Source organism: Rattus norvegicus, chromosome 16, assembly GCF_036323735.1.
Source record: "Rattus norvegicus strain BN/NHsdMcwi chromosome 16, GRCr8, whole genome shotgun sequence".
Taxonomy (NCBI): Eukaryota; Metazoa; Chordata; class Mammalia; order Rodentia; family Muridae; genus Rattus; species Rattus norvegicus.
The window spans coordinates 1,279,956-1,303,801 of record NC_086034.1 but is presented as its reverse complement, the minus strand read 5'-3'; the positions used below and the strand labels follow the sequence as shown (position 1 = coordinate 1,303,801).

Below are 23,846 nucleotides of genomic sequence, written 5' to 3'. Positions count from 1 at the left end.
ATCTCGCCTCCCAGCTGCCTGGTGGGATGCCACCAAGCCAGCCAGGACAGCCTACTTGGGAAGGGACAGAGGCCCCATTGAGCCAGCTCTCTGGCCAGTAGGGACAATAGCCACACTGAGAACTAGGAACATCGGCCAACGTGCTTGTACAGGAAGTTGCCAGGCCACTACTGCCCCCTTCTGTGCCACCCTGCCCCCAGCCCTCTCTCCCCTGGCTTCTCAGCTTAGGGGATGGCAGATGCCAGTGGCCAGTTTGCTCTGGCACTGGCTGCTTTGCGCTGGACCCATGCTGTCCCTGAAGAGGGAGAAGTACAAGATCCTGGGCATGCTGCCTACAGATAGGCACAGGTGCAAGGGCTGGAGGAGCCCATTGGGAAGGCGGTGCCCTCTGGGAGCTGGCTAGGAGGGCTTCCAGGAGGAAGAACCATGGTTCTAAGGCATGTATGTAGCCAGGGTCATGCTTTGAAGGCACAGCACCCATGAGGCATTGGAAGAGCTGCCTTGAGTGATAGGCCAGGAGGAGGAAGGACAAGAAGAGGAGGAAGATGAGAAGGAGGAAGATGAGAAGGGTGAGGAAGAAAGAAGAAGAGAAAGGAGGAAGAGGAGGAGGAAGAGGAGGAAGAAGAGGAGGAGGAAGGAAAGAAAGGAGGAAGAGAAAGGAAGAAGAGAAAGGAGGAAAAAGAGGAGGAAGAAGAGGAGGAGGAAGAAAAGAAAGGAGGAAGAGAAAGGAAGAAGAGAAAGGAGGAAAAAGAGAAAGAGGAAGAAGAGGAAGAGGAGGAAGAAAAGAAGAGGAGGAGGAGGAAGAGAAAGGAGGAGGAAGAAGAGAAAGGAGGAAAAAGAGGAAGAGGAGAAGAGGAAGAGGAAGAAGAAGAGGAGGAGGAAGAGGAGGAGGAGGAAGAGGAAGAAGAAGAGGAGGAGGAAGAGGAAGAGGAAGAAGAAGAGGAGGAGGAAGAGGAGGAGGAGGAAGAGGAGGAGGAGGAAGAGGAGGAGGAGGAGGAGGAGGAGGAGGAGGAGGAGGAGGAGGAAAGAAGCAGCAATGGTCGGGGGCCACCCATCACTCAAACCATCTGCTTCTTAATCCTGAGTGTTGTCTATAGGTGGGACATTTTTTCCAGAGAGATCTTCATTGGCATCCTGTTGTATTTTGGGAAGTACCTGGGGTAAACCCCCAGATGCAGATTGACCTCCACATAACCCCCCCACCTCCACCTGCTGACAAATGGGAAAACTGAGCCCTGGACCACAGAGCACAGTGGTAGGTGTGCGGGGTGTCAGGATCAAGTCCTGCAATTTCAGATTCCAGGAATGGTCCTCCTTATTGCCCTAGATACCCTACAGTGTGGCTTCTACGCAGAGTCAGATAGATCCCTGTTGGGCTCCATTCCAGCACCATATTCCTTCCCAGCAGTCAGAAATTGTTTCTAATAAGATCCTTACTGTGTGTACTTGTCTACTGGCTGAGAGTTTGGCAGGTTGGGGTGTGTCCTATTCCAGAGCCTCAGCTACATTGTTGCCTAGCCCATTCTGGTTGAGATGAATGGAGAGCTGTGGGGCGGGTGGAAAAACATACCCAGCCATTGGCTGACTTAGCCTAGCACCTTCTAGGTGCCCCTTTGCTCACAACTGACCTACCAAAGACAAGCAGGGGACCTGGGGACAATTTGTCAGACATATGTCACTATATAGGAAGCAGCCAGGCCAGCCTCAACAGACCCTGCAGAGAAACTGAGGCCAGGGAAGCTAAGTCTCAAGCCATTGATCTTGCAGGCAGGGCAAAGGGTTGAGCTGGGGTCACCCGCTCTGGCCATCGGCCTCCATGTCTAAAGCTCAGGGCTGACGGCTCCCGACAGCTGGGCCCATCGGGAGCCGCATATGCTGGTGCCAAGGCAAACACTGGTGGGGAGGTGGGGGCAGGAGGTGTGGCTGTCCCATTCCTCTGCTTTCCGAACGAACAAACCGTGGCAGAGCAGAGTCAAGCAGCCAGGTCTGCACTGCAGTCATTGTTCCTGTGATGATTTCCAGATGCTGTGGACTCACAGGTTTGGGGCTTGGCCAAGAAGCCAGCCCTCCTTCCCCGACAAGCCACCCCTGCCAGTCCTGTACTACACTGCTGGGCCATCCATCCAGCCTCAGGCTGACACCTTCGAACCTGCAACCTGCCCAGCTCCTGGGCCAAGGAACCTAGGCTACATTCCTGGCTTTTACTCTTAACTTCCTGTGTGACTTAAGGAGGTTGCTTGCTTTCTCTGAGCCTTATTTCCTGGGCTATAAAAGGACACCAAAGGTAGCATCATGGTGCTCAGGACTCTTCCCAAAATGAGGCCTCAGACCAGCAGCAAACCACCCCCCGGAGGGGGGGGGGATGAACTGAAGGTGAAGATTGAGGGACTCCGGGTGGGCCCGTGCACGTTACTCTGCTGCCTTCTCAGCGGGGCTCAGGCATGGGCAATAAACCTCCAGATTCTGAATCCCTGGGGTCAGAAAGATAAGAGCTGACTTCAAAGATGTGTGGCTTTGGGGACACAAGAGGCTTTGCTTGAGGTGAGGGAAAGGGGTTATAACACTCACCTCAGTGTGTGGCAGGGTGGCCATGCCCCAGGGAGATGCCGGCTCCAAGGTTACAGGTCTTCAGGATGGACACTGTGTGAGGGCAGGTCTGTGCCTGGGGTCACCGTTCATCAGCACTGCAAAGGAGCTGTGCCCAAGATCATGTGTACCCCTGTCACTCAGCAGCCTGCAGTGAATTCTGGAGCCGAATGAAGAGCTCTGTAAGAGGTGAGAGACCAGAAGCCTCCAGGCACAGAAGGTTGTCAGGGAAGCTTCTAGAAGAAAGCACTGCTTCCTTTAGATTTGACTAATTTGACACAATATGCCAGGTTGTAGGACTGAGATGGGCACTGAGTGCAAGAATGACCAGTCACTAACTAGCCCTGACCTGATTGACTTCTGTAATGGGTTCCTCTCCTTCCTCCTCTGGATTTTTGTGGATGAATGAGGTTGCCCATAGACAAGAGCAAGGAGACCAGCTGGAAAAGAGACTATGCGGGAAGCACTCAATGTGTGAAGTCCACCCTGACTTTGAATGCCACCTCTGCTACCTCCTGGCTGTGTGACCTTGAGGGAACTGCCACCCTCTCTGTGCCTTGGAATCCTCATCTATAGGAGTTTATGGTCCAGCTGCTGGGAGAAACTGCACCCAGAGCAGGAAGCTGTGGAGTGCTCTGCACTTTAGCCTGCAGAGCACGCATTTTGCTCTGGAGGACAGTGGGGAAGGGTGAGTTCTGCAGCCTTGGTCCCACCCTCACATACAGAAGCAGGATGCAGATGGGGAATGTCGGTTGACCTTGCTTACTGCTGGGGCCTTCTGGGCAGGAGCCTGGCAAGAGGCTCTTCACCTGCAGGGCACTCTTTCTGAAGAGGTGGGACACTCTGGGTGTTCTACCCACATGGTGGTGGCACCTCACACCAGCTGATGCCCAGGAATCATCAGAAGAGTTGCAGACGCTGGAACTCGCAACAGGGGCCTCTTAACTCATGTCCTTGTCCTGCCCTTTTGGATCACCACAACTGGACCTCATACCCCAGTGACAGAATCAGACAATAGTCAGAGGTCCAGGGTTCAAGGCCAGCCTGTCCTTTCCTTAGTGACCTTAGACAGATGAATTAACCTCTCTGGGCCTTCCTTTCCACACCTGGAAGTGGTTACTGTGAAGTCACAACTCGAGCATATAGCCGGCCTCAGCCGAACTAGGTACAATCAGTGCCTGTGGTTCTCAGGTCTGCTGTGGGCTCAGAACTCGGGTGTTCATAGGTATGAGGCTGAAAGCTTGCTCTTTTCAGCTTTGCCAGTGAGGGGGTTGACATGAGTCTAGGACTAAGGGTGGAAGGGCAAGCCAGGCAGCCGACAGCTGAGGAAGCCCCAGCCTCAGGCTCCTGCCAGAGCTGCCCCAAACAGCTGACTTCAGCGTCCCCCATCCAGGGTGCAGCGGATCTCTTTTTTGGCACTTGGCCACCCCACACCCTTCCCCCATTGCTATTTTGAGCTGAGCTCACTGTCCCCTCCTCCTATAGCTGTGGCACTCACATCCAGAGTCTCTGTAGCCTGTAGCCTTCCCACCTCCTGCACAGTCACCTGCCTGTCCCTAGAGCTGGGCAGGGCCTCCCTCCAGCCAGGTGGGCAGGCTCTTCCAGGGAAGACCTCATAGTGTGCACCGTAGACTGCACATCAAGGAGAGTCATCTTAGGGGTGGGAGGTACCCTGCCCAGGGCAGACCTAGCCTCTCTCCAGGTCTCCTGCCTGAGAGACCTGTACTCTTTATGCCTCTACTCGAAATTTCATGTCCAGGGCTTCTCTAGCCACTCCTAGGAGAAGCAGGAGGGCCCTGCATGGACACACACACACACACACACACACACACACACACACACACACACACACACACACTCACACACTATGGTGAGCCAGGAAACTTTGCAAAATGTCTTTAAACACCAAGATGAACTCTTGAGTTTGGCATCTGGATAGGAGTTTAGGGAAGGACATGACCCAGACCACACAGTCCCTTGAAGTCCCGCCCTCTCTAGAAGAAGGCTCTCAACTAGCCACTAACTAACATGGAGCAACAGAGTCAGAATTGGAGACCAATTAAACCCAGGGAGCCTGGGAGGAACGGCCTTTGAGCTTTACCTTTGAAGGATCCTGGAAAAGCATCAGCACTCCAGGATGCCAAAGGAACGGAGTAGGGCTGTGTGTGCTGTTATTGGCAAGAAGTTGAGTTTTGTTTTTAAATTTTGAGTCTGAATTTTACAGAAAGAGTTAATATAGGCTAAGGTTAGGACATCCAGATAGAAAGAGGCCTCCTTGTCACGTGTGCATGTGTCTTCTCTGTCCTTGCAGTCCCGGGCACCTCAAGTCTGGAGTGGCCACTGAAGTTCTTGTTGGGGGACTGTTTAGTTGAACCGGGGTCATATCTGCTGCAGGAGAGAAGGGAATCATTTGAAGAAAGGACCTGCTGGATGGGTACACAAGGACACATGGTATACATAGGGTCCTGGGCTCTCACTGAAGTGACCAACTGTCACCAGCAAGGAACAGGGTAGCTGCAGATCTTCCCTCCACCCCTCCCTCCGCAGGCACTACTCAGCCCAAGTCTGAAGTCACAGCAGGGAGGAAGGTTGAATCTTTTGCAATGCCTGTCTGTCATTCCACCTCTCCACAAAGGCCCCTCTTCCCCTCCCTGCCCTCGGCCCCAATCCCATCCCTGCGGCCAGTGGAGGGAAGCCAGAGGCAGGAAACAGATAGCCAGAGAGTGGCTGTGCACATGGTTAGAAGTCCTGACTTTCCAAAGAGTTTTGCCCGAGATTACTTCTAACAGCCTGGTGTGGGATTTGGAGAGTGAGGTCTGCTTCTATGGTTCATGACACAGCCTAAAGGCATGTGGTGTGCCGGGGTGGGGGTGGGCTTCTCTGAACCTCCTGGGGAGCCTTGTGGTCTCCCTTGAGGGGTTCCTATGTGTGTCCTCCTCCCTCTTGGTTGATGTTGCCCGTTGTTGCACCCTTCCTTGTCACCCTGCAGAGAGAGACCTGTCCTTTTCTCCCTGGCTTCTCCCGGGTCTCCCCCTCCTCTCTGTTTTCTCCTCTCTCTCACCCCACAACCCCCTCCCCAGGGTTTTCCTGAGGCCTTTTCCTGTCACTGTGAAAGCTTCCATTGTTCCCCAGACTCTTATAGACCCTAGTGTTGTGGGTTAGGGATGGCATTTTTGTGGAGTAGGAGGGGGTGCCCAGGGGCTGGGCCTTCTGGGCCCATGTGGGGCTGTGGCAGGAACCCAGAAAAGGGAGGGGTCTGGCAAGGGGACATGGACAGACGTTGAACTCAGACAAGGAGGCCCTTGAGGCTCAGAGGAAGCCAGGCTGGCTTCTCTGAGTGGCCTCTGTCCCAGCATCCTGCAGGCTGCATGTCCCCAGCCCACCTGTCCCTCCACAGACGGCTTCCTCTAGGGTTCCTGGAAGCCTGCAGTTGCCAGGAGTGGGCTGCCACAGCTTGGGGCCTCCTGACTGCCCGGCTGTGCTGTGCAGACATATGCGTTAGGGATGACAGTTGGAGGGTTCCTGAGGCACAGAGGAGGGAAAGTGCAGGTTTGAGCTCTGGATGGAGACTTGACCTCAAACATGACCCTGTGAAGATGAATGCCTCATTACTCTGTCCCAAGCCTCAGTTTCTTTCTCTGACACCAAGATCAAAGGCTGATTTTGAGGAAACTGTTGCACCAGTTAGAAATCGTTACCTGGGAAGTCAGGGTGACCTCTGCCTACAGCCAGTTCTACTATCCCACAGACATGAATTGATCCTTGGGCTTGACCTTAGAGGCTGTGGCCAGCTGTGGGCCATGAGCCCAGAAAGGGTCTTCTTTAGAAGGCCCCAGACTGTGCTCTGTGGAAGCAGCCCAGTCCCCATCTTGTTTATTTCCACGTTCCTGGAATTTTCCACAGTCTAGTCAGAGTGAGTGTATGATACATGTTGGTTGAGTGAATGAATGTTGATATGTCAGCCTAGGGTCACAGGTCAGAGGGTTGTGTTACTCAGAGCGTGATTGTTCTCTTGTTTTCTTAGCCATTTCGGGGAAAGGCCAGGTACTGGGTGGGAAGTGTCACACTGGAGTCAGCGAGTGGCGTTCAAGTCTTGGTTTTGCAGGAGTGGGGCCTTGTGCAGGTGCCTAGGCTCTCTGTGGTTCATAGGGATGTTCGTTGAAGGTTAGGGTCTCTTCCAGAGCCCCGTCTCTCTCACTGGGCAGACAAAGAAATGGGCTTCAAGAAGGGCCTAGAAGAGCCAGGGCCTAACATCTGTTTTCCAAAGCTTGTTTACTTGGAACTAAAGGACTCAGGAGAGGCACAGGGAAAACAAGAGGAAGGACTTGCAGTTAGAAGTTCTGACCTCCAGGGAGAGCCATGGAGCCTTACAGAGCCCAGGCAGGGTGAGGTTGTGGTCAGCCCCCAAGACTCTTGAGCTTAACCATAGGAAGCCCATGTCAGATCCCGAGACCCAGGGGCTGGTACCCCTAAGGCCAAGGCCACTGTAGTAGCCAGGCTGCAAGAGAGCACACAGACAGGGCAGGATGGGGCTGACTGGAAGCCCATCTCTTCTTAATTTCCTCTCCCTGCCCCTCTGGCTCAGGCCAGAGCTTCTCATCTGTGTGCATAGGGCCAACTCAGGGCTTCATGAGGAGGATGCCCAAGGGGCTGCCAGGTATACACAGAGTGAAATGATGGACATCCAGGGAGGTGAGTGACCCCGCCCAGAGGTTACCTACGCCCTCCTGGAAACAGGGAAACTGAGGCCCAGAGAGACCTGTGACAGTGGTAGCCACTTCCCACTTCTCACCTCCCTGATGCGCGATGGGTTCTTTGTGCTGTTCTGGCCAGGGTCTGTCCTCCTAGGTAGCTGGAGGAGGTGAAAACCACAGCTAGAGAACCCTGTATTCAGAAAAGTATCCAGCCTGAACTCAGAATAGGCACCCTACCCTCCTTCGAACAGCATCCTTGTCATGCCCCACCTGAAGCACCAATGACTGACATCTCTATGAAGAAGAGCCCACGAGGGGACCAAGCTTACTCGAGAACGACTCACTCGCTCTGTAGGGACTCCAGATAGGGGTCTCGGACAAGGATAAAGTAGCTCTGTGGATCATGGTCCAACAGAACCAGCAACCAGAGTGGCCCACCGCCCTCTCCACTGTCGACACCTGCAGGGATAACAGTAGGAACTAAAGGAAGAAGTCACCTTTGATTCCAAAGGGTTCCCACTGCCTGGGGAAAGCCCCTGAAGCCCCCTGGTGGTCAGGGTGGGTAGTCGCCATTGCTTTTCTCTAAGTAGAACTTGCTCTGTGAGTGCGGGTAGGAGATGGGGGCGGAGCATGCATTCATTAGGCCAGAGCCTGAGCAGAAAGAAATCCATCCACAAACCCATCCCCTACAGCCAAATTCTGAAACCTTCTAGCCTTGGACTGTTTCTCGTGTGTTTTTCCTTTTCACAGCATGCCCTCTCTTATCCTCCCTTCCCTCAAGCACGTTCCCAAACATCGATACCTTTTAAAACCTTTGGTTTACGTATGGTTGCCGTAGCATGTGCGTGGAGGTCAAAGGTCAGCTTGCTGCAATCGGTTCTCTTCTTCTACCATGTAGTCTCCAGGGATCAAATTCTAGTCCTCAGTCTTGGTGGGCAACTGCCTCTACCCACTGTGCTATCTCCTGGGATGTTCACAGTAACTGTCTCAACACCTCGCTGTTGTGCACCCCCTGGGAACATCTGGGACCTGCTGGGGATTGTCCCATTTGCCCTAAATCACATTGCAGTAAGATCATTGCAAATGCTTTGGGTCCATATCTCTGATCATTTCCTTAAGGCCACTGTAAGGCCATTTTTTAAGACGACTGTTAGAAATGCAGGAGGAGATACCTGTCCAGCCTCTGCTCCCAGCAGCACCTGATAGTGGCTTTCTCTTCATGTCTGCCTCAGGGGCAGGCCTTCATTAGCTCCCAGAGTCCAGAGGATTGTGAAGCTAGTACTCCCAGAGTTACCAGGCTCAACTTCCTCCAGGGCAAAGGTCCCCTTGGCAAGCTTCCTGGTGGTTGTTTACCCAGGCTCTGCTTACATTGCCTTAGGGACAGGGGACTCACTACCTCCCAGGCCTTCTTATGAAGGGAAGGAAGGCCAATAGAACCTCATTCTGGAGGATGGATATTCCTAGGTGGAAGCTCCTTCCCCTCCTTTCTCCCCTCCCCTCCCCATCCCACACCAGTGTGGCCTCCCACCTCTCAGGCTGCCTTTCTGCTACTATTCCAGCCACAGTCTTGAGGTCTGAGGCCCTTCCTTCCCGGATCCCTCATGTGCCATCTGTCAAATCTCCTGGCTACTGTGGTACCTAGGACCCGTTTGTGATACCGGGGGTAGCTTCTGGGACTCACTGAGCCATGCCTGAGGTCTTGGCAGATGTCATTCCCTGTTGGGTAGGGTAAAGGGGGTTGGTAGCCTGGGTCAGGAAAGCCTGCTGGGGCCTGGCAGCCTGCTTGGCTAAGTGGTAACCCCTGCAGAGCTGTCTGTTGACCGTTGTGAGAAGAGTCCAGGCCTCTGGAGTGAGGAGGCAAGGGGAGGCAGTCTGTTGAACCACCTTCTCTCTGGGCTGTGGGCCCTGCCCTCACTGGTCAGTATAAACAATGTCAGGACAGAGCCTTCCAGGAAGTGACTCCTTGAAGCTTGCCCACCTGCTGGCCTGTGGCCCTTCTCTCTGCTGCTGTTGAAACTTGCCCTGTCCGCCACCTCTGCCCCTGCAGGAGGGCGCAGGAATACCTGCCCCCCACCTACCTACCAGCTGGGTTGGCGAGGAGGCCCAAGGAATTTTCTCACGATCTCTCTGCTGAGCCACAGCAGGCAGCAGAGCCTCCTGAGCCTGGATTTCGGCCTCTCATATGTGTATGTTCTTGGGCATCCTGCCCTTCCCCACTCCCCCACCCTGAATCTTCAGTTTCACCAGCTGTCCTACTGCAGTGAGAGGCCGGGCAGGCTGTGAACCCTAAGGACAAAGCCCAGACACAGGTAGCGTCCCACAGATGCTTGGTCTCTTCCCTCTGCTGGTACAGATCTGAGCTTCTGCAGCCTTTCTTTTGACTTCCCGAGGGTCCTGCTGGAATAATATTCCAGAAGATGAAGACACCTCACTCCTCTTTCTTCGTTGGCTCACACCTTGGGAGAGAGGACTACACCAGCTCCCAGGCTGTCATCTCATTTCCAAAATATCCTTTGGATTTTGCCCAGGCCTCAGCCCCAACACCAATAGTCACTGAGCAGGAGTGCTGCATGTGCCTGGACTGAGCTAAGCACCTGCAAGGATACGGGTTTGCAGCTCGGGCCCTTGATCAGCATCTGGTGTCCAGATGTGGAAACAGACAGAGGTACCGAGGGACTTGTTGTGGGTCACTGGGTAGCAGCAGGTCGAACCAGCTTGTGATTTAGGTATCTGACACTGGAGTCCAGGATCTGAGCTTGTCCTATGGGACAGAGGCATTAGGGAGCTGCCAGCATCTGGCCTGTCAGTGTGGCATTGGTGTGATGGTACATCTGGGCCTATCAGAGGCCAGGCATCCCAACCCTGGATATCTGGCATATTAAAACCTTGAGGTGTGGCTCAGATCCCCTTTCATTTCTTATCCAACTGCCTGTTTATCCCTTTAGTTACAACCTACACCTTACTACTTTTGTGGGCTCCCATCACCTCTAATTCTGAATCAGACATCCTGAGACTGAAATTCAGTTTATTTTGAATCCTAACTAGGATGCAATGTTTTGCTCTAATGTGCTAGGATGAACTGATCCCCACTTCTGTCCCTTGGCCTAGATATGGTAGGCAAGCCCCAGGTCTTGAGGTCTCTGAGCAAGAATAGCTCTACAGAACCAGATTCCAGAGGCAGCCTGCTGGGAACAGGCCCTATCCCTCCATCAGCTAAGGAAAAGCCACCTGTGGCAAGACACCTACCTATTTGTAGGTGTGTGTGTGTGTGCGCGCGTGCACGCATGTGTGTGTGCACATGTATGCAGAGCTGCATGCATGTGTGTGTGGTATCCATGTGAATATTGAAGTCAAAGGACAACCCAAGTGCTATCTGTCTTCCTTTTGAGACAGGGTTTTAATTCGGCTGGAACTTCAGCAAGTACGCCAAAGTACCAGAGCTTCCAGGGCTCTGCCTAACTCCACCAGCCATTTCACCATCCCTGGGATGGCAAGCATGTACTACCACTCCAGACTAACTTAAGTGGGTTCCTGGTCAGTCTCAGGTCTTCATGTTTACAGGGCAAACAGTTTATCAATAAAGCCACTTCCCCAGCCACATCAGTCCCTCAACAGCGTAGGCAGACACCACTGGAAACTCAGGGGAGCACATGCCACGGTGCCTTGTTTTGGGGATGACAGAAGCAAGCGGGCTATGAACACAGGCAGCTCAGAGCCAGGGCACTGGGTGCTGGATGGCAGTGGGGAAATTGACCTCAGAAGGACTCAGAAAACCTGCAAACCGGATGCCTAAAGAGCTCATCCTCAGAGGAGCCCCTTTGACCATGTCATGACTGTGTGGGCTGTGTCTCTCACTACGTGGCTCTCTCTCGGGTTCCCAGGGCTCATAGTGAACCTGAAGTCACACTGACTATCAAGTCCAGGGACGTCAAGCAGGTGACTCGAAAATCACCACTGCGTTGTGCCTACTTTCCAAGTTTTGATTTTCACACCAATCCTCCTTTTATTATTTTGCCTGAACACTAGTCTTTGCCTGAATAATAGAAATTATTATCTTACACACTGGCACTGCTTCAGGTTAGTAAATGATAGTAGTGCCTGTCACCCTATTTTACCGTATGTGCCACCTGCTGCTCTCAGGGCTTATCTCTAGCATCTCCCTTAATGCTCAGAATACTCTTTTCAAAGGTTGTGCTGTGGATGTGTGTGTGTGTGTGTGTGTGTGTGTGTGTGTGTGTGTGTGCGCGCGCGCACGCGCGTGCCACAGCATGCCTATGGTGGTCAAAGGACAACTTGTGGAAGTTGGTTCTCTCCACCACGTGGGTTCCAAGGATTGAACTCAGATCATCAGAGTTGGCAGCAAAGGGCTTTGCCCACTGAGTCCTCTCACTGGCCCAAAACACTTTCAGATGCAGTCACCTCTTCTCACTTTGTCCAAGGTCACAGAAGCAGGATTTGGATCAGAGTCTGGGTTTTTTTTTTTTTTTTTTTTGTTTGTTTGTTTGTTTGGTTTGTTTTGGGGTTTGGGGTTTTTATTTTGTTGTTGGTGGTGTTTTTTTTTTTTAAGATTTATTTATTTTATGTATGTGAGTACATTGTAGCTGTCTTCAGACACACCAGAAGAGGGCATCAGATCCCATTGCAGATGGTTGTGGTTGCTGGGAATTGAACTCAGGATCTTTGGAAGAGCAGTCAATGGTCAATGCTCTTAACTGCTGAGCTATCTCTCCAGCCCCGTTTTGTTTTGTTTTGTTTTGTTTTGTTTTGTTTTGTTTTGTTTTGTTTTTAAGACAAGGTTCTCTGGATAGCCCTGGCTGTTCTGAAATTTGCTTTGTAGACCAGGCTGGCCTCTAACACAGAGATCTGGCTGCCTCTACCTCTGTCTGGAGTGCTAGAATTAAAGGTCTGTTTTTGACCTCTATGCTCTGTTGCTATGTCACTCAGGGAGTTACCATGGCAATGATCATCCCACAGCCCAAGCTTCCTGAACCTGGTAGAGGTTGTCAAAATGCAGGTTCTGGGCTGGGGGATGGCACGATGGGTAAAGTGCTTGCTGCACAAGCATAAGGACCTGAGTTTAATCTCTGGCACCCACAGAAAAAGCTGGCTGGGGTGGCACTGTGTATAATCCCAGCACAGGGGAGATGAGGCAGGAGGGCTCTTGGAGCTGAATAGCCAACCAAGCTGAATTGGTGAGCTCCAGGCTCAATGAGAAACTGTCTTTACATGGAAAGCAATTGAGAAAGACACTTGTGTTTGATCTCTAGCCTATACATGCATGGGTACAGGTATGCATATACAACACACACACACACACACACACACACACACACACACACACACGTTCTGATTTGCTAAACCTAGTATGAGGCTCAAAGTTCTTCCCCTCTATCGTTGCTGGACAATCCTGTCACTGCCAGGCTGGCTACCACACTTGATGACACGCAGAGAGCCTTGTCCAGGCCTCTCAAACTCAAAGCCCACGAGAGCCAAGCAGGGGAGGTGTGCGGAGGGAGCTGTGGCACAAAGAGGTGACTTGGAGAGAATGAACACTAATCGTCAGCCATGCCTCAGCCTCGGCTAGTGAAAATCCACGGCCGGTGACAGTCCACAGTTATGGGTTGTCTCCCGGTTTTAAATCCTGTGGTAAGAAATCCAGCTTTTACAAACCATCCTCCGTACATGTGTGTAGGCTCACAGCGCTTTATTTATGACAACCCTGACTGAGAAGCAGCCCAGCATGCCCTGCGTCATGTCATTGGCATGCAGTGGGTATTTCTTGGCAGTAGGAGAGGGTGAAGTACGGACGTATGTGCATTGGATCATTGGATCATGTTTCAGTGGAGGCATCAAGCTGTGTAGCTCCTTTCCTATATAAAATGCAGTTGCAAATCAACAAGAAATAAAGGTAGGAGAACACTAGCTCCTTTCATATATAAAATGCAGTTGCAAGTCAACAAGAAAAAAAATAGGAGAGCACTAGCTCCTTTCATATATAAAATGCAGTTGCAAGTCAACAAGAAAAAGGTTAGGGTTGAAAAGATGGCTCAGTGGTAAGCACTTCTGTAGCTGTTTCAGAGGACCAGAGTACAGTTCCTACTACCCATACTGACTGGCTCTTCAGCTCCAGGGGATCTGCCGCCCTCTTCTGACTGTGACAGGCACCTGCATGTATAGGCACAGACACACGTGCACAGAAAATATTTTTAAACATTCACAGAAACACTCCGAGGAATATGAGCAAACCATTCTTATCCTTTTTTTTTCTAAGATTTTTTTAATGCATGTGAGTACACTGTCACTCTCTTTAGATGCACCAGACGAGGACATCAGATCCCATTGCAGATGGTTGTGAGCCACCAGCTGGGAATTGAACTCAGGACCTCTGGAAGAGCAGTCAGTCCTCTTAATCAGTGACCCATCTCTCCAGCCCAAGCAAACCATTCCTCAATGCATGCAAAGATGCCTCTTGCTCGTTATAAAAGATGTCTGTCAAACCTCCTCTGAGAAGATCTCATACCTTTTAGATTAGTGATGCTATGGTCTCCCCTCATGGAGAAAGGTGCATTTCAAGACGCCTGCTCTGGGGCTGGAACTAGGGGATGCAATTTCAAAACTAGCATGGATCTCCCTTTCTTCAATTTCCCAGCAGAGGCTTTGTTCTCATCACAAGTTTTTAGTAACCTCAGCCTCCCCCCCCCCCCTTTCTTTACGATATTGGCAGATTTCCCCTTTCCAGGTAACCGAAGCACTTTACAATGTCTCCTTGGCATATAGGTTGTCTGCTACCCTACTCCTGTGCCCAGGTCAATCCCTTCACAAAACGAGAGCCAGGCACTGGTTTCTGTCACATCCCTGGTGGGACAAAGCACCTGTGCCCCATAGCGATAGTGAAGGATTCCTCAGAAGCCTTGCACCCTGCCGTCTCTATGCTGGGGTAACTGGTAACTTCTGCTGCAGGATTCCCGTGCGTGCTCTGGAGAAGGCGACCTTCTTGCCTTCTAGATTTCTGACAAAAGGGCTAGCACACAGGGTCCGGATGCAGGCTGGGGGGAAACTGAAGGCTGAGCCCTCATTCTCCTGTATTTACTTCCGGTCTCTCCAGGCACGCCCCAAAGGTGAGGGTCTGACACCGTACCAAGGCAAGAAGCGCTGCTTTGGCGAGTACAAGTGCCCAAAATGCAAGAGAAAATGGATGAGCGGAAACTCCTGGGCCAACATGGGGCAGGAGTGCATCAAGTGCCACATCAACGTGTACCCACACAAGCAGGTGGGTAGGCGGGGCCTGGGGTGAGGGCGGAACTAGATGCGGGATTGAGCAGCCTGCAGTGGGTGGGAGTGGAAGGAGTCGCAGGGCGTTCTTTCAGGACCCCTGGAAGGTGATTCTTTCCCAGGCTTAACTGACTCCATACTATAGAGCTTGAAGCTGAGGTGTGTGGGTTGGGTAGGCATAAAGGGTAGGCCATGGTGAATGACTGGGATAAGGAATTAGGACAGCCCGGTTTCTACAAGTCTTCCAGTGTGTGGGTTCCGAGGATCTGGGCTGCAAGTCTGGGGAACTCAGACTGTCTTATGACCTAGGCAGAAAGGCAGAACCAGTTGACACATTCAGAGCCAGAGGACACTTGGCAGTTTTCCTGTGTGGGCCAGTGTCTAGTAGAACAGGCTACTTATGGGGTCCCTTCCATATTGCCAAGATATCCCTCGGTCCTTGTTGACTTTCCCTGCCTTCCTCCTCCCCATAGCCTAAGTGTAGCCTGCTGACCTGCTAGCCTGCTTCCACATAGAAGAGCCCAATCAAGAAGCAGCTTCCAAGAGTTCGAGGCTCTATGCTTCCCACTCACCCTCATCCAGCCAGTATTTGGCTTGAGATTTGGGAGTACTACTCCTTGTTCTCCTTGTGAGGCAGTAAAGCCTGTCCTCAGGCCCCATGGAAAAAGGCTCTTGCCCCTCCTCCAGGGCTGACCTGGGCCACCTCACTCCTCTGAGAAGCCCTGCCCCCACTACATCTGTTTCCTGTCAGGCTCCAGCTGTGTCTCCCCCAGACAACCCAGCCCCCACCCCCACCCCCACCCCAGAAGAGAAGAAAACACTAATGGGCTTTGCATCCCTGCTGGGGGGTGTTGGGGGGGTAAACTCACAGATCAGTCCCAGCTGCTGGGTGTTTCATTCCACCGAGGGGAGTCATCCTGACAGCTCCCCCAAGCTCCCCACTGGCAACTTGAGGCTCAGGCTAAGCAAGTCTTAGCAGCTGGCCAGAGTCCATATTGGCCAAGGCCAAGGAGAAAAGCAGTTTAAGGGAGCCTAAGGCTAGGGCTGGTGAGTGTAGGCCAAGAGTGCCTCCCAAGGATTCAGCTGACCGTCCAGCTCTTTCAAAGCATTACTGATAATATTCAATATTAATACTAACTGATGCATGGTACCCTTCTAACCACTCTGCACAACAAACCCATGGAACAGGATTTCTATTAGGTACACTTTATGGAGGAGAAAATTATGCAAAGAAAGGCTAAATGACTTGCTGACTGTCCACACAGACATTACGACGTCTTTGTGAAGCTCTGTGGTTATAGAGTCCTTTAAGACATTCATTTTCTCTTTGATACACACACACACACACACACACACACACACACACACACACACACACCATACACACACCTGCATGCATGCACAACATATGAAGACACATATGCACATACAGGCACACAGAACTAAGCCTAGACAACACTTGTCACTAACCTGCTAGCTTAGGCTGCAGAAAGGCAAGCTGAGGTAGCAGCCATCAGCCAATGAATGGCAGAAGTAGTGTTCAAAGCTGTCTGATGTGTGATACTATGACCTATGGACACACTGCAGAGACGTGAGCAGAGCCATTTCCCAGAATACTCTTCAAGCCTCTCAGCCCTCCTCATTGGCTCTGCCCTTACCCGTGGGAGCTCTGGCTCTGTCAGCCCTGGAATGAAAACCAGGACAGCAGTGCCTGGAAGGGTGGGCAGAGCCGTGCAAGTGAGTTCTCAGGACAAGGGTGGGACATGAGATCTAGAGCTTGCCCCAGGCCCCAGGATGAGGACAGGCAGCCTCCCCGAGAGTGCGGGGCTTGAGGCTCACCATTTCCTCTCTGGAGGCCTCTGGGCAGGAGTTTTAAATGGCTTATGGTTTCCTCATCTGTGGTAGACACCACTCCCGTGGAAGCTGTCCCCTTGAGGCAGCCGGAGTTCCATGGCAGTGCCTGGCCACACAAAAGGAGGAGCCAAGGCAGTGTAGGCTAGCCCACTCCTGTCCCTCTCTCCTCTACTAGAAAGCTGGTTCACGGAGGGCCTGGGAAGAGCTGTGGGGAGAGAGGAAATTGACTAGATAGATTGGGTTTGGCCTGGGGGAGGTGACATATCAGGGTTCCACTAGTCGCCTCTGGGAGCTGAGTAGAGAGCACAGAAGGCCCTGGGTGCCAGATACATCTAGGATGAAGGCACAGGGACCCAGATTAAAGCTCCAGATAGAGTTCTTCATATAGAACGTACCATGAGCCAACCCTGGGTGCATGCCCGTCTACACAGAGAGGAGATTAGTGGCTGGCTCTTCTTCATGGAGTCCAGGGAGTCACTCTCAGCAAACCTAGTAAAGACAGAGACTTGGCAGGAGAATGCTTTGGGACACCTGGAGCAGCAGGGGGTGGGTTAGCCACCTTCTACACTGAGTGACCCTGTATAACTGTTCCATCCCCATTAATATTAAGACTAAACAACACCGGGACCTAGAAGGAGCATGCTTCTGTCTAGTCTTTGTCTTTACGAGGTTTGCTGAGAGTGACTCCCTGAAAAAGAGTCAGCCCGCCACTTTACGGCAGGGAAAGAGATGGTGTCTCATAGGGGTCAGGTCATTAGGTCAAGGCCATACAGAGGCTAAACAGCCCTCTGGGACCTCAATTGAGCTCTTTCTCCTCTCCCCTGCTCGGGTAGAATGGTGGGGGTGGTGAGGCCAGTCCCCTGGAAGGTCCTCAGTTGCAAACCCAGGCTCTCCTTCTTCCAGACCTTTCCTCTGTAGCTAAAGCTTGAAAGGACTGAGTTGTATGATACGCCCTTCTAGGGCAGCTAAAAGGTAGAGCTCTGGGCACTGGCAGTCTAAACAGAACCCTCCATCCATTTGCCTATCTGCGCTGACTGTCAGCCTGGATCAAGCCTGGTCCAGGCAGAACAGCAGCCTGCTGCTCTTAAGTAATTAACAGTCTACACAGCGGGCTACAGCGTCCATCTCACTGCCCCTCCCTGAGCCTCCTGGGTCCAAGCGTCTTTGTCCCAACCCCATGTCAGCCTATAGTTTCTGTTCCCCTCTTCTTGGCAGATGGCTCCAAGATGACCCAGACCAGCTTCCTCTGAGCCTCCAAGTCTGTGTAGAGGACCCTTCTGCTGCCATGGTGTCATTTGGGGCTTAGAGGGAGATAAGAGTCTTTGTGTCCCCAACTGAAATACTGCCCACTACAGAGCCACTCCTCATGATCTTTGCAATATTTATAGGTCCTTGGCTGACTATTATGGGTAGGTCATGGAGGGAAAGGAGGCAGAGAACCCCAGAACCATCCAAAGTACAAAAAAGGTTGAGGGCCGGTGAGGTCCTCGAGGGGCAAGGACCTTGCCACCAACCTTGATGACCTGAGTTCAAACCCGAGGACCCACGTGGCCGAAGAGAACTGACTCCTCCAAACTGTCCTCTGGCCTCCACACTCATGCTGAGGCATGTGCATACACAGGAACACACGCTTAGCAGGTGTGATTTTTTTGAGGGGTACTTTGTGTGCCTCCTGTTGCTCACATTACCAATACTCAGCGTCCCTTGGGATTGCTCCACACTTTGCAAATGAGCAGTGTGATGGATGACACGCTTTAAAGACGAGCATCCTGTATAAGTGGCACGACGGTCCTGGGCCTCAGTTTCTTTGCCTGGGGTTGACTATAGAGCCCAGATTGGCTTTATATAACTAAGAGCCCTGCCGTCCCATGGGCTGAAACATAGCTATGTTCAGGATAACTGATCCCCAAGGCCACTGGATTGAAGGGGACAGATGTGCGTTGGGGTTTCCCTTGAAACCCCAGTTTCTTCATCTGGTAGAGGTTTTTGAGCCCCTGTTCTGAATTTATTCTGGACTAGATTTGGGAGATCTCTGATCTTCCTTGGGGGATGAGGGGGCACATTGCTCAGATCTCTCTGTGGATCAAGCAACATATCTGCCATTGGTTCTGGGTCTAAGGCCGCTAAGCCTCCAGGACACAAATGTTTGCAAACAAGCAAAAGGTGGGATGCTTAAGCACTGGCTAAGCTATCTCTGTAACTGCAGGTTCTCTCCCCCTCCCCTCGGCCCCTTCCTCCCCTTCTTTGCAGAGACCCCTGGAGAAACCTGATGGCCTGGACGTGTCTGACCAGAGCAAGGAGCACCCTCAACACCTCTGCGAAAAGTGCAAGGTCCTGGGCTACTACTGTCGTCGTGTGCAGTGACCTTGGCCACCACTGTAGCACCCCTCAGCTGCCACCTCCCTGTGCTGCCCAAAGGGCTGAATGTCCCCATCCTCAAGGAGATGTCACAAGCCTGTGGCTTACACAGAGGAGACTTGTGCCCTTGTCTCACGTGCTGACAGAGCAGCCGACATGCTCCCAACAGGGTGCAGAGACAGGAGGATCAGGGACTCTTCACCATAGGCCTGGGCTCCGTAGGAGGCCAGAGGCCAGCAGAGGTCTTGATGTTCCTGCAAGCTCTCTTCCTGAGTGTCTCTGGGGCAAGCAACCTTGCATGTGACACCAGTACACTAAGTGAACTGTGAATCCCAAGGCCTGTGGGAAGTTCTCCCTCCAAGACCAGCCAGGCCCTCTCCTACCCAGCACCTTGCAGCTTGCCTCCTATGAAAAACCACTCTAGGAAGCCCCATGCCATTCCTGATCTGTAGCCACAGGGCAGTCACTTGTTCTAGCAGCTGCTGAGGAGAGGCCTTCTGAGTGGCCTTCTGTCCCTGCCCACACTGAGTCTCAAATCTGAGCAGCCCTGACATCACCGCATTGCACCTGGTAGCTAAACCCAGCCTCCCTCCGCCAATGGGACAGGCAGGCAGAGGGTGAGCCCAGGGGGAGACTGAACAGTAACCAGTGTGCCAAGACATCCTAGGGACATCAGGCATCACCACTTCCCATGATGCCCCGAGACTGTCCTGTAGGTTTGGGTTCTGTCAGCTGCTCTCTCTTTACCCCTAGCCTTCACCCATGTTCGAGATGCCACCCCGCAAAAGCCCGTAAAAGGCACGAAGGATGCAGGCCTTGGCATTCTGGAGCCACTTTCTGCCATTTGGGGCAAGGACATCTCCAGCCTTAATTTCCCCATTAGTTAAGTGACAAAGTGCCACCAGAAAGCAGGAGGTCCCAGTGATCTCTGACGTTCTAGAAGAGAGCTGGCTGCCTCTGGAACACAGAGTGTCACTGGGGGGTGATCTGCCTTTAGAGATCCAGGTGCACTGCCCTCCAGCCTCTGTTCTGAAAGTCACTTAGGATGTCAGGCTGAATGATGCCAGGTCCTCTCCTATAGTCCTCCTTGCCTGGTGTTCCCATCCCCCAAGAAGATGATTCCTCCTCTTCCTCCTCTTCCTCCTCAGCCCCTCACATGGGCAAGCCTAAAATGAGCCACAGAACCTCTCCTTTGGAAACTGGAGATAGTGATTTCCTACTTCCTAAGGAGGCAGAGAGAGATTTCCTGGCATGTCACATGGTCCCAGGGGTGGGGCTGTCGTCCTGGCCAGGGTCAGCAGTGCACCCCCTACCCTGTGACAAGCTGAATTTCTCTTATCTTTCTCTTCTTCACCAGCTGTCAGGACTGAGTTGCTTGACTTTGCCCTACACTATGCTTCTATGGAGAGAGAGAGAAAAAAAATCAGACCATGAAATAGGCCTGAAATTCAGTGTTTACATATGGTGCCCAGCTGCCCTTTGTTTTCAAATGAAAATGTCTTGTACGACTGAGGAGTCATGTGAAGTGTTAAGCGAGGGTCCAGGGGTTAAGTGGAAGAGATGGCCGTGTGTCTGCAGCAGCTAGTTGCAGGGTGGATTGTGGGAGAACGTACCCTCTCAGCACTTAGCAAAGGTATACCCAGACTTACAGCAGTGTGGTGGCCCAGACTGCTTCCACCCGCTGCCCTCAAATGGTGGCATGCTGGGCTGCAGACGGTGAGCACCCAGCACCAAGGGTTTCCCAGTCTTGCTGCTGCACTAGGGCTGCCTCCGTGCCAAGCTTCCTGTCGCTTGGAAAGGACCTTTTCTGTCAGGCATCCCACCGGGGGCCCTAAAGAGAATGTCACAACAATGGACAGTGTACCTGTGTCCCAAACGGGGACAAGTCGGGAATAGGTAAACTGAGTCAAAAATGCAAAGAGCTAGTGACAGTCTTCAGACAGCCAGGGCCAGTAGAAGGTTAGCTATCAGCCTAAAGAGACATTTTGGTCACTAGACTGATGTCTGTGCACAGCCAGGCCCCTCTCACCCCAGGCAGTCTCTTCCTGGCCCTGCTTTGCAATGCTTTGGCTGAACTTGTGACCTTCCTGAGGCTAGCAAAAGATACCACTATTAAGACTGGGTGTTGGAAGACTTAATGCTCAGAGGGCCTAGGAGCCCAGGGGACAAGAAAGTGTGTGGTTGTAGTACATTCAAAAGGGACAATCGCTTGCAGTCAGTAGATCTAGTGATCTAGTTGAGAGAGAACGGCGTTTACCCCATATGAAGTATTCAGTAGCTCTACTTGTGAATTTGTATTTATTTTGAGTTATACTTGACACGGAATTCTTTTTTTTTTAAATGCTATGTGTGTATTTTGGGGAAAAAAATTCATAGATGTTAAAATTTCTGCATGGTTACCAGGTTTTCTTTGGACGTGGAACTTGGTGGCCTCCCCCTCCAACCCCCAAATTTCTTCATAGGGATTTTTGTTTGTATATATTTGAGGGTCTTTTTTTAAAAAAGAAAAATGTGATGGCTTGACACTATTGAAATTGAAAACAACAAAAAGGTATGCTTTTAGCCTCCAGTGCTTTGGAAAGCGCAGTACACATCAAACTGATTTTTAGATATATTTTGCAAGTCTGGTTGAGCTATAAGAAGATATTTATGGTGAGAACTTTTCCTTTTTTTCTTGTCATTTTTTTCTATGCTTTGGTCTGTAAAAAGTATGCAACTGAACTACATTAAGAAGGAAATATTATCTACATAGAATTATTATATGAAGCTGGTACATAATTCTAACGAGGAAAAAAAATCTTCGTAATCTTTTAAGCTGTTTTTTTTTTTAATTTCGTTTTCCTTGGATGAAAATATCAGTATTAAGCAGCCAGTGTATTATTCAAGTGTTTAGACTTATTAATATGCTCTTGTCTTGTATTTATACATTTGTGTATTTTGGAAGTATTGCCTCTCTAAGGGACGTTAACAATGGACAACATGGCAAAAAGGGAATAGCCATCCTGTGTCTCTTCCACCAAGGATGACAGGTGGCATTGACTCTTCCCCTGCATCCTTGTACTATTGCCTTGTTATTACAGGTTTGTTAATTTTTAGGGGAAGGGCAGGAAATGGACAAGGGAAGAGGACACATCGGACGAACAGATCCTTTGGTCTGTGAGCCCAGTGACCTTGTCAGCAAGACCCAAGGAGGTACAAGAACCCCCGAGGCAGGCTTCCTCCTTGTCCCAGTCCTGCCTGGAAGCCCCAAGCTCTTTGAACTCGGATCTGTCCACTAAGCCCTCACACCTGCCTTCTAGTGCTAATGGACTTGAATTTACCTTAAAGTCTAATCCAACCTCACTACATTGTAGCCAGTGCAACAGCTAATACTGAAATAAGGGGTCTTTGCAGCCATCTTCTGCGAAGTGGCAATAAGGCTTGTCCTTTGCTCTTATGGCCAACTTCCCTTCAACCCTGTGTGGTGATCCTGTCCATGTCTGTGTCTGTTTGTGTGTGTGCATTCAGCTAAAAAGACAAACAGAACCCGTGAGCCCGCCTAGAGGGTGCATGGAGAAAGTTCCTGACTTCCCTGAAAGGGCCGGCCTCGGGGTGGCATTCCGTTGTGTGCCTTATTCCTGGAGACTATATAAAGCTTGCCTATGAAAATATAGCCTTTCAGTGCTGTATTAAAAGGACTTTGGAAAGATGGAGGCTCGAGAGTTTGTTTACAGGGAACACGGGAAACGCTGGACCTTTTCACAGAAGTGGGACAAAGCAGGGGTGGGAAGAACTTGGGTGGCATTTGGTTCCAATGCTGGACATATTGTCTCTGTCCTGTTCCACCAATGACCCGCCTCCTCCCAGCCTCACTATGGGACACTGCCCTCATGTGGACACTTCTTCCAGAGTGAGGGTTCTCGCCAAGTGGGGCCCCAACTGGGTGAGATTGTCAGCAGATTAAGTCACACGTTAGCTCAGATGGGACTCACTCCTGGGTAACCATATATAGGAGTAACAGCCTCCAACTGCAGCTCTGGGCTCCAGTGTGGCTGCACATGCTTGAATTTGAGCCAGGATTAGGGTCCGAGACCCTGCCATCACATGCAAACAAATGGAAGGCTCCAGAGGAGAGGGAATAGGAGGGTTCTTTTGAGCAAAGGAAGGCCTGGATGGGGCTGTCACCGGTTGGCATCTGTAGGGATAAAGCAACTTGTCCCTGAAGCCTCTCGGCCAAGGACCAGGACTTCCCTTCAGTCTTGCAGCTCACCAGTCACCTCCAGAGGCAGCAATGCTAATACATCGGTCTGAATATGTCCTTGGACTCTTTTTTTTAAAAAAGATTTATTCATTTATTGTATATAAGTACACTGTAGCTGTCTCCAGACACACCAGAAGAGGGCATCGGATCTCTTTACAGATGGTTGTGAGCCACCATGTAGTTGCTGGGAATTGAAATCAGGACCTTTAGAAGAGCAGTCGGTGCTCTTAACCGCTGAGCCATCTCTCCAGCCCTGTGTCCTTGGACTCTTAAAGATGCCCTGGGTGCACTGTGCCCCTTGAGCATCACTTGGTTTGAGGAGTCCCCTTATGGTCCTGGTGGCAAAGGTGTGTGTGGGGGTGATGATGGACTGACTATTGGTACCATCAGTGAGGGGCTGGTGAGAGGGCCTCCAGCCCCACTGTAGGGGTATCTAGTCCCTGGCCAGAGCAAACTCACCATCTAAGACCACTGCTGCCTAGTGGGTGGGGAGGAAAACAGAAAATCCCAGTTCTGAGTCTTAATAACCAGATTACTAAATTTAAACAGGTCAAAGTGCATGTGTGTGGGCAAGCCCCTGCTTCCAGACTGTGGCCTCTAGATGGGACTGAGAAAGCCAGACGGGATGAGAGGACAGGGCCAGCAAGAGCGGAGACCACTAACTCCAGAAGCAAGACCATTATCTGATTTGGGTTGTAGGGTGAACCCTGGAAGTCAGACACCAAGCCCTTTTCTTCAGAGTAACGTAAGAGAACTCCCACTCATCCTCGGGTGTGTGCATGTCAGGCAGGCTGGGGTCTGCTTGGATACAGTGAGTGTCAGTTTAGCCAGGCAGGTGAGAA

At 51.5% G+C, this 23,846-nt stretch overlaps 1 protein-coding gene across 2 annotated transcripts in view; it reads left to right on the top strand.

Moving 5' to 3' along the window:
* Zcchc24 (zinc finger CCHC-type containing 24) overlaps window positions 1–22,452 on the top strand; it is a 51,929-nt gene extending 29,477 nt beyond the window's left edge. For both annotated transcript variants that reach the window (NM_001108394.1, XM_063275489.1), the window contains exons 3-4: window positions 14,386–14,550; window positions 18,657–22,452. In NM_001108394.1, coding sequence (NP_001101864.1) covers window positions 14,386–14,550; window positions 18,657–18,770 — 279 coding nt within the window. In that variant the 3' untranslated portion in view covers window positions 18,771–22,452. The remainder of the gene's footprint in view (window positions 1–14,385; window positions 14,551–18,656) is intronic.
* The last annotated feature ends 1,394 nt before the right edge of the window (window positions 22,453–23,846 follow it).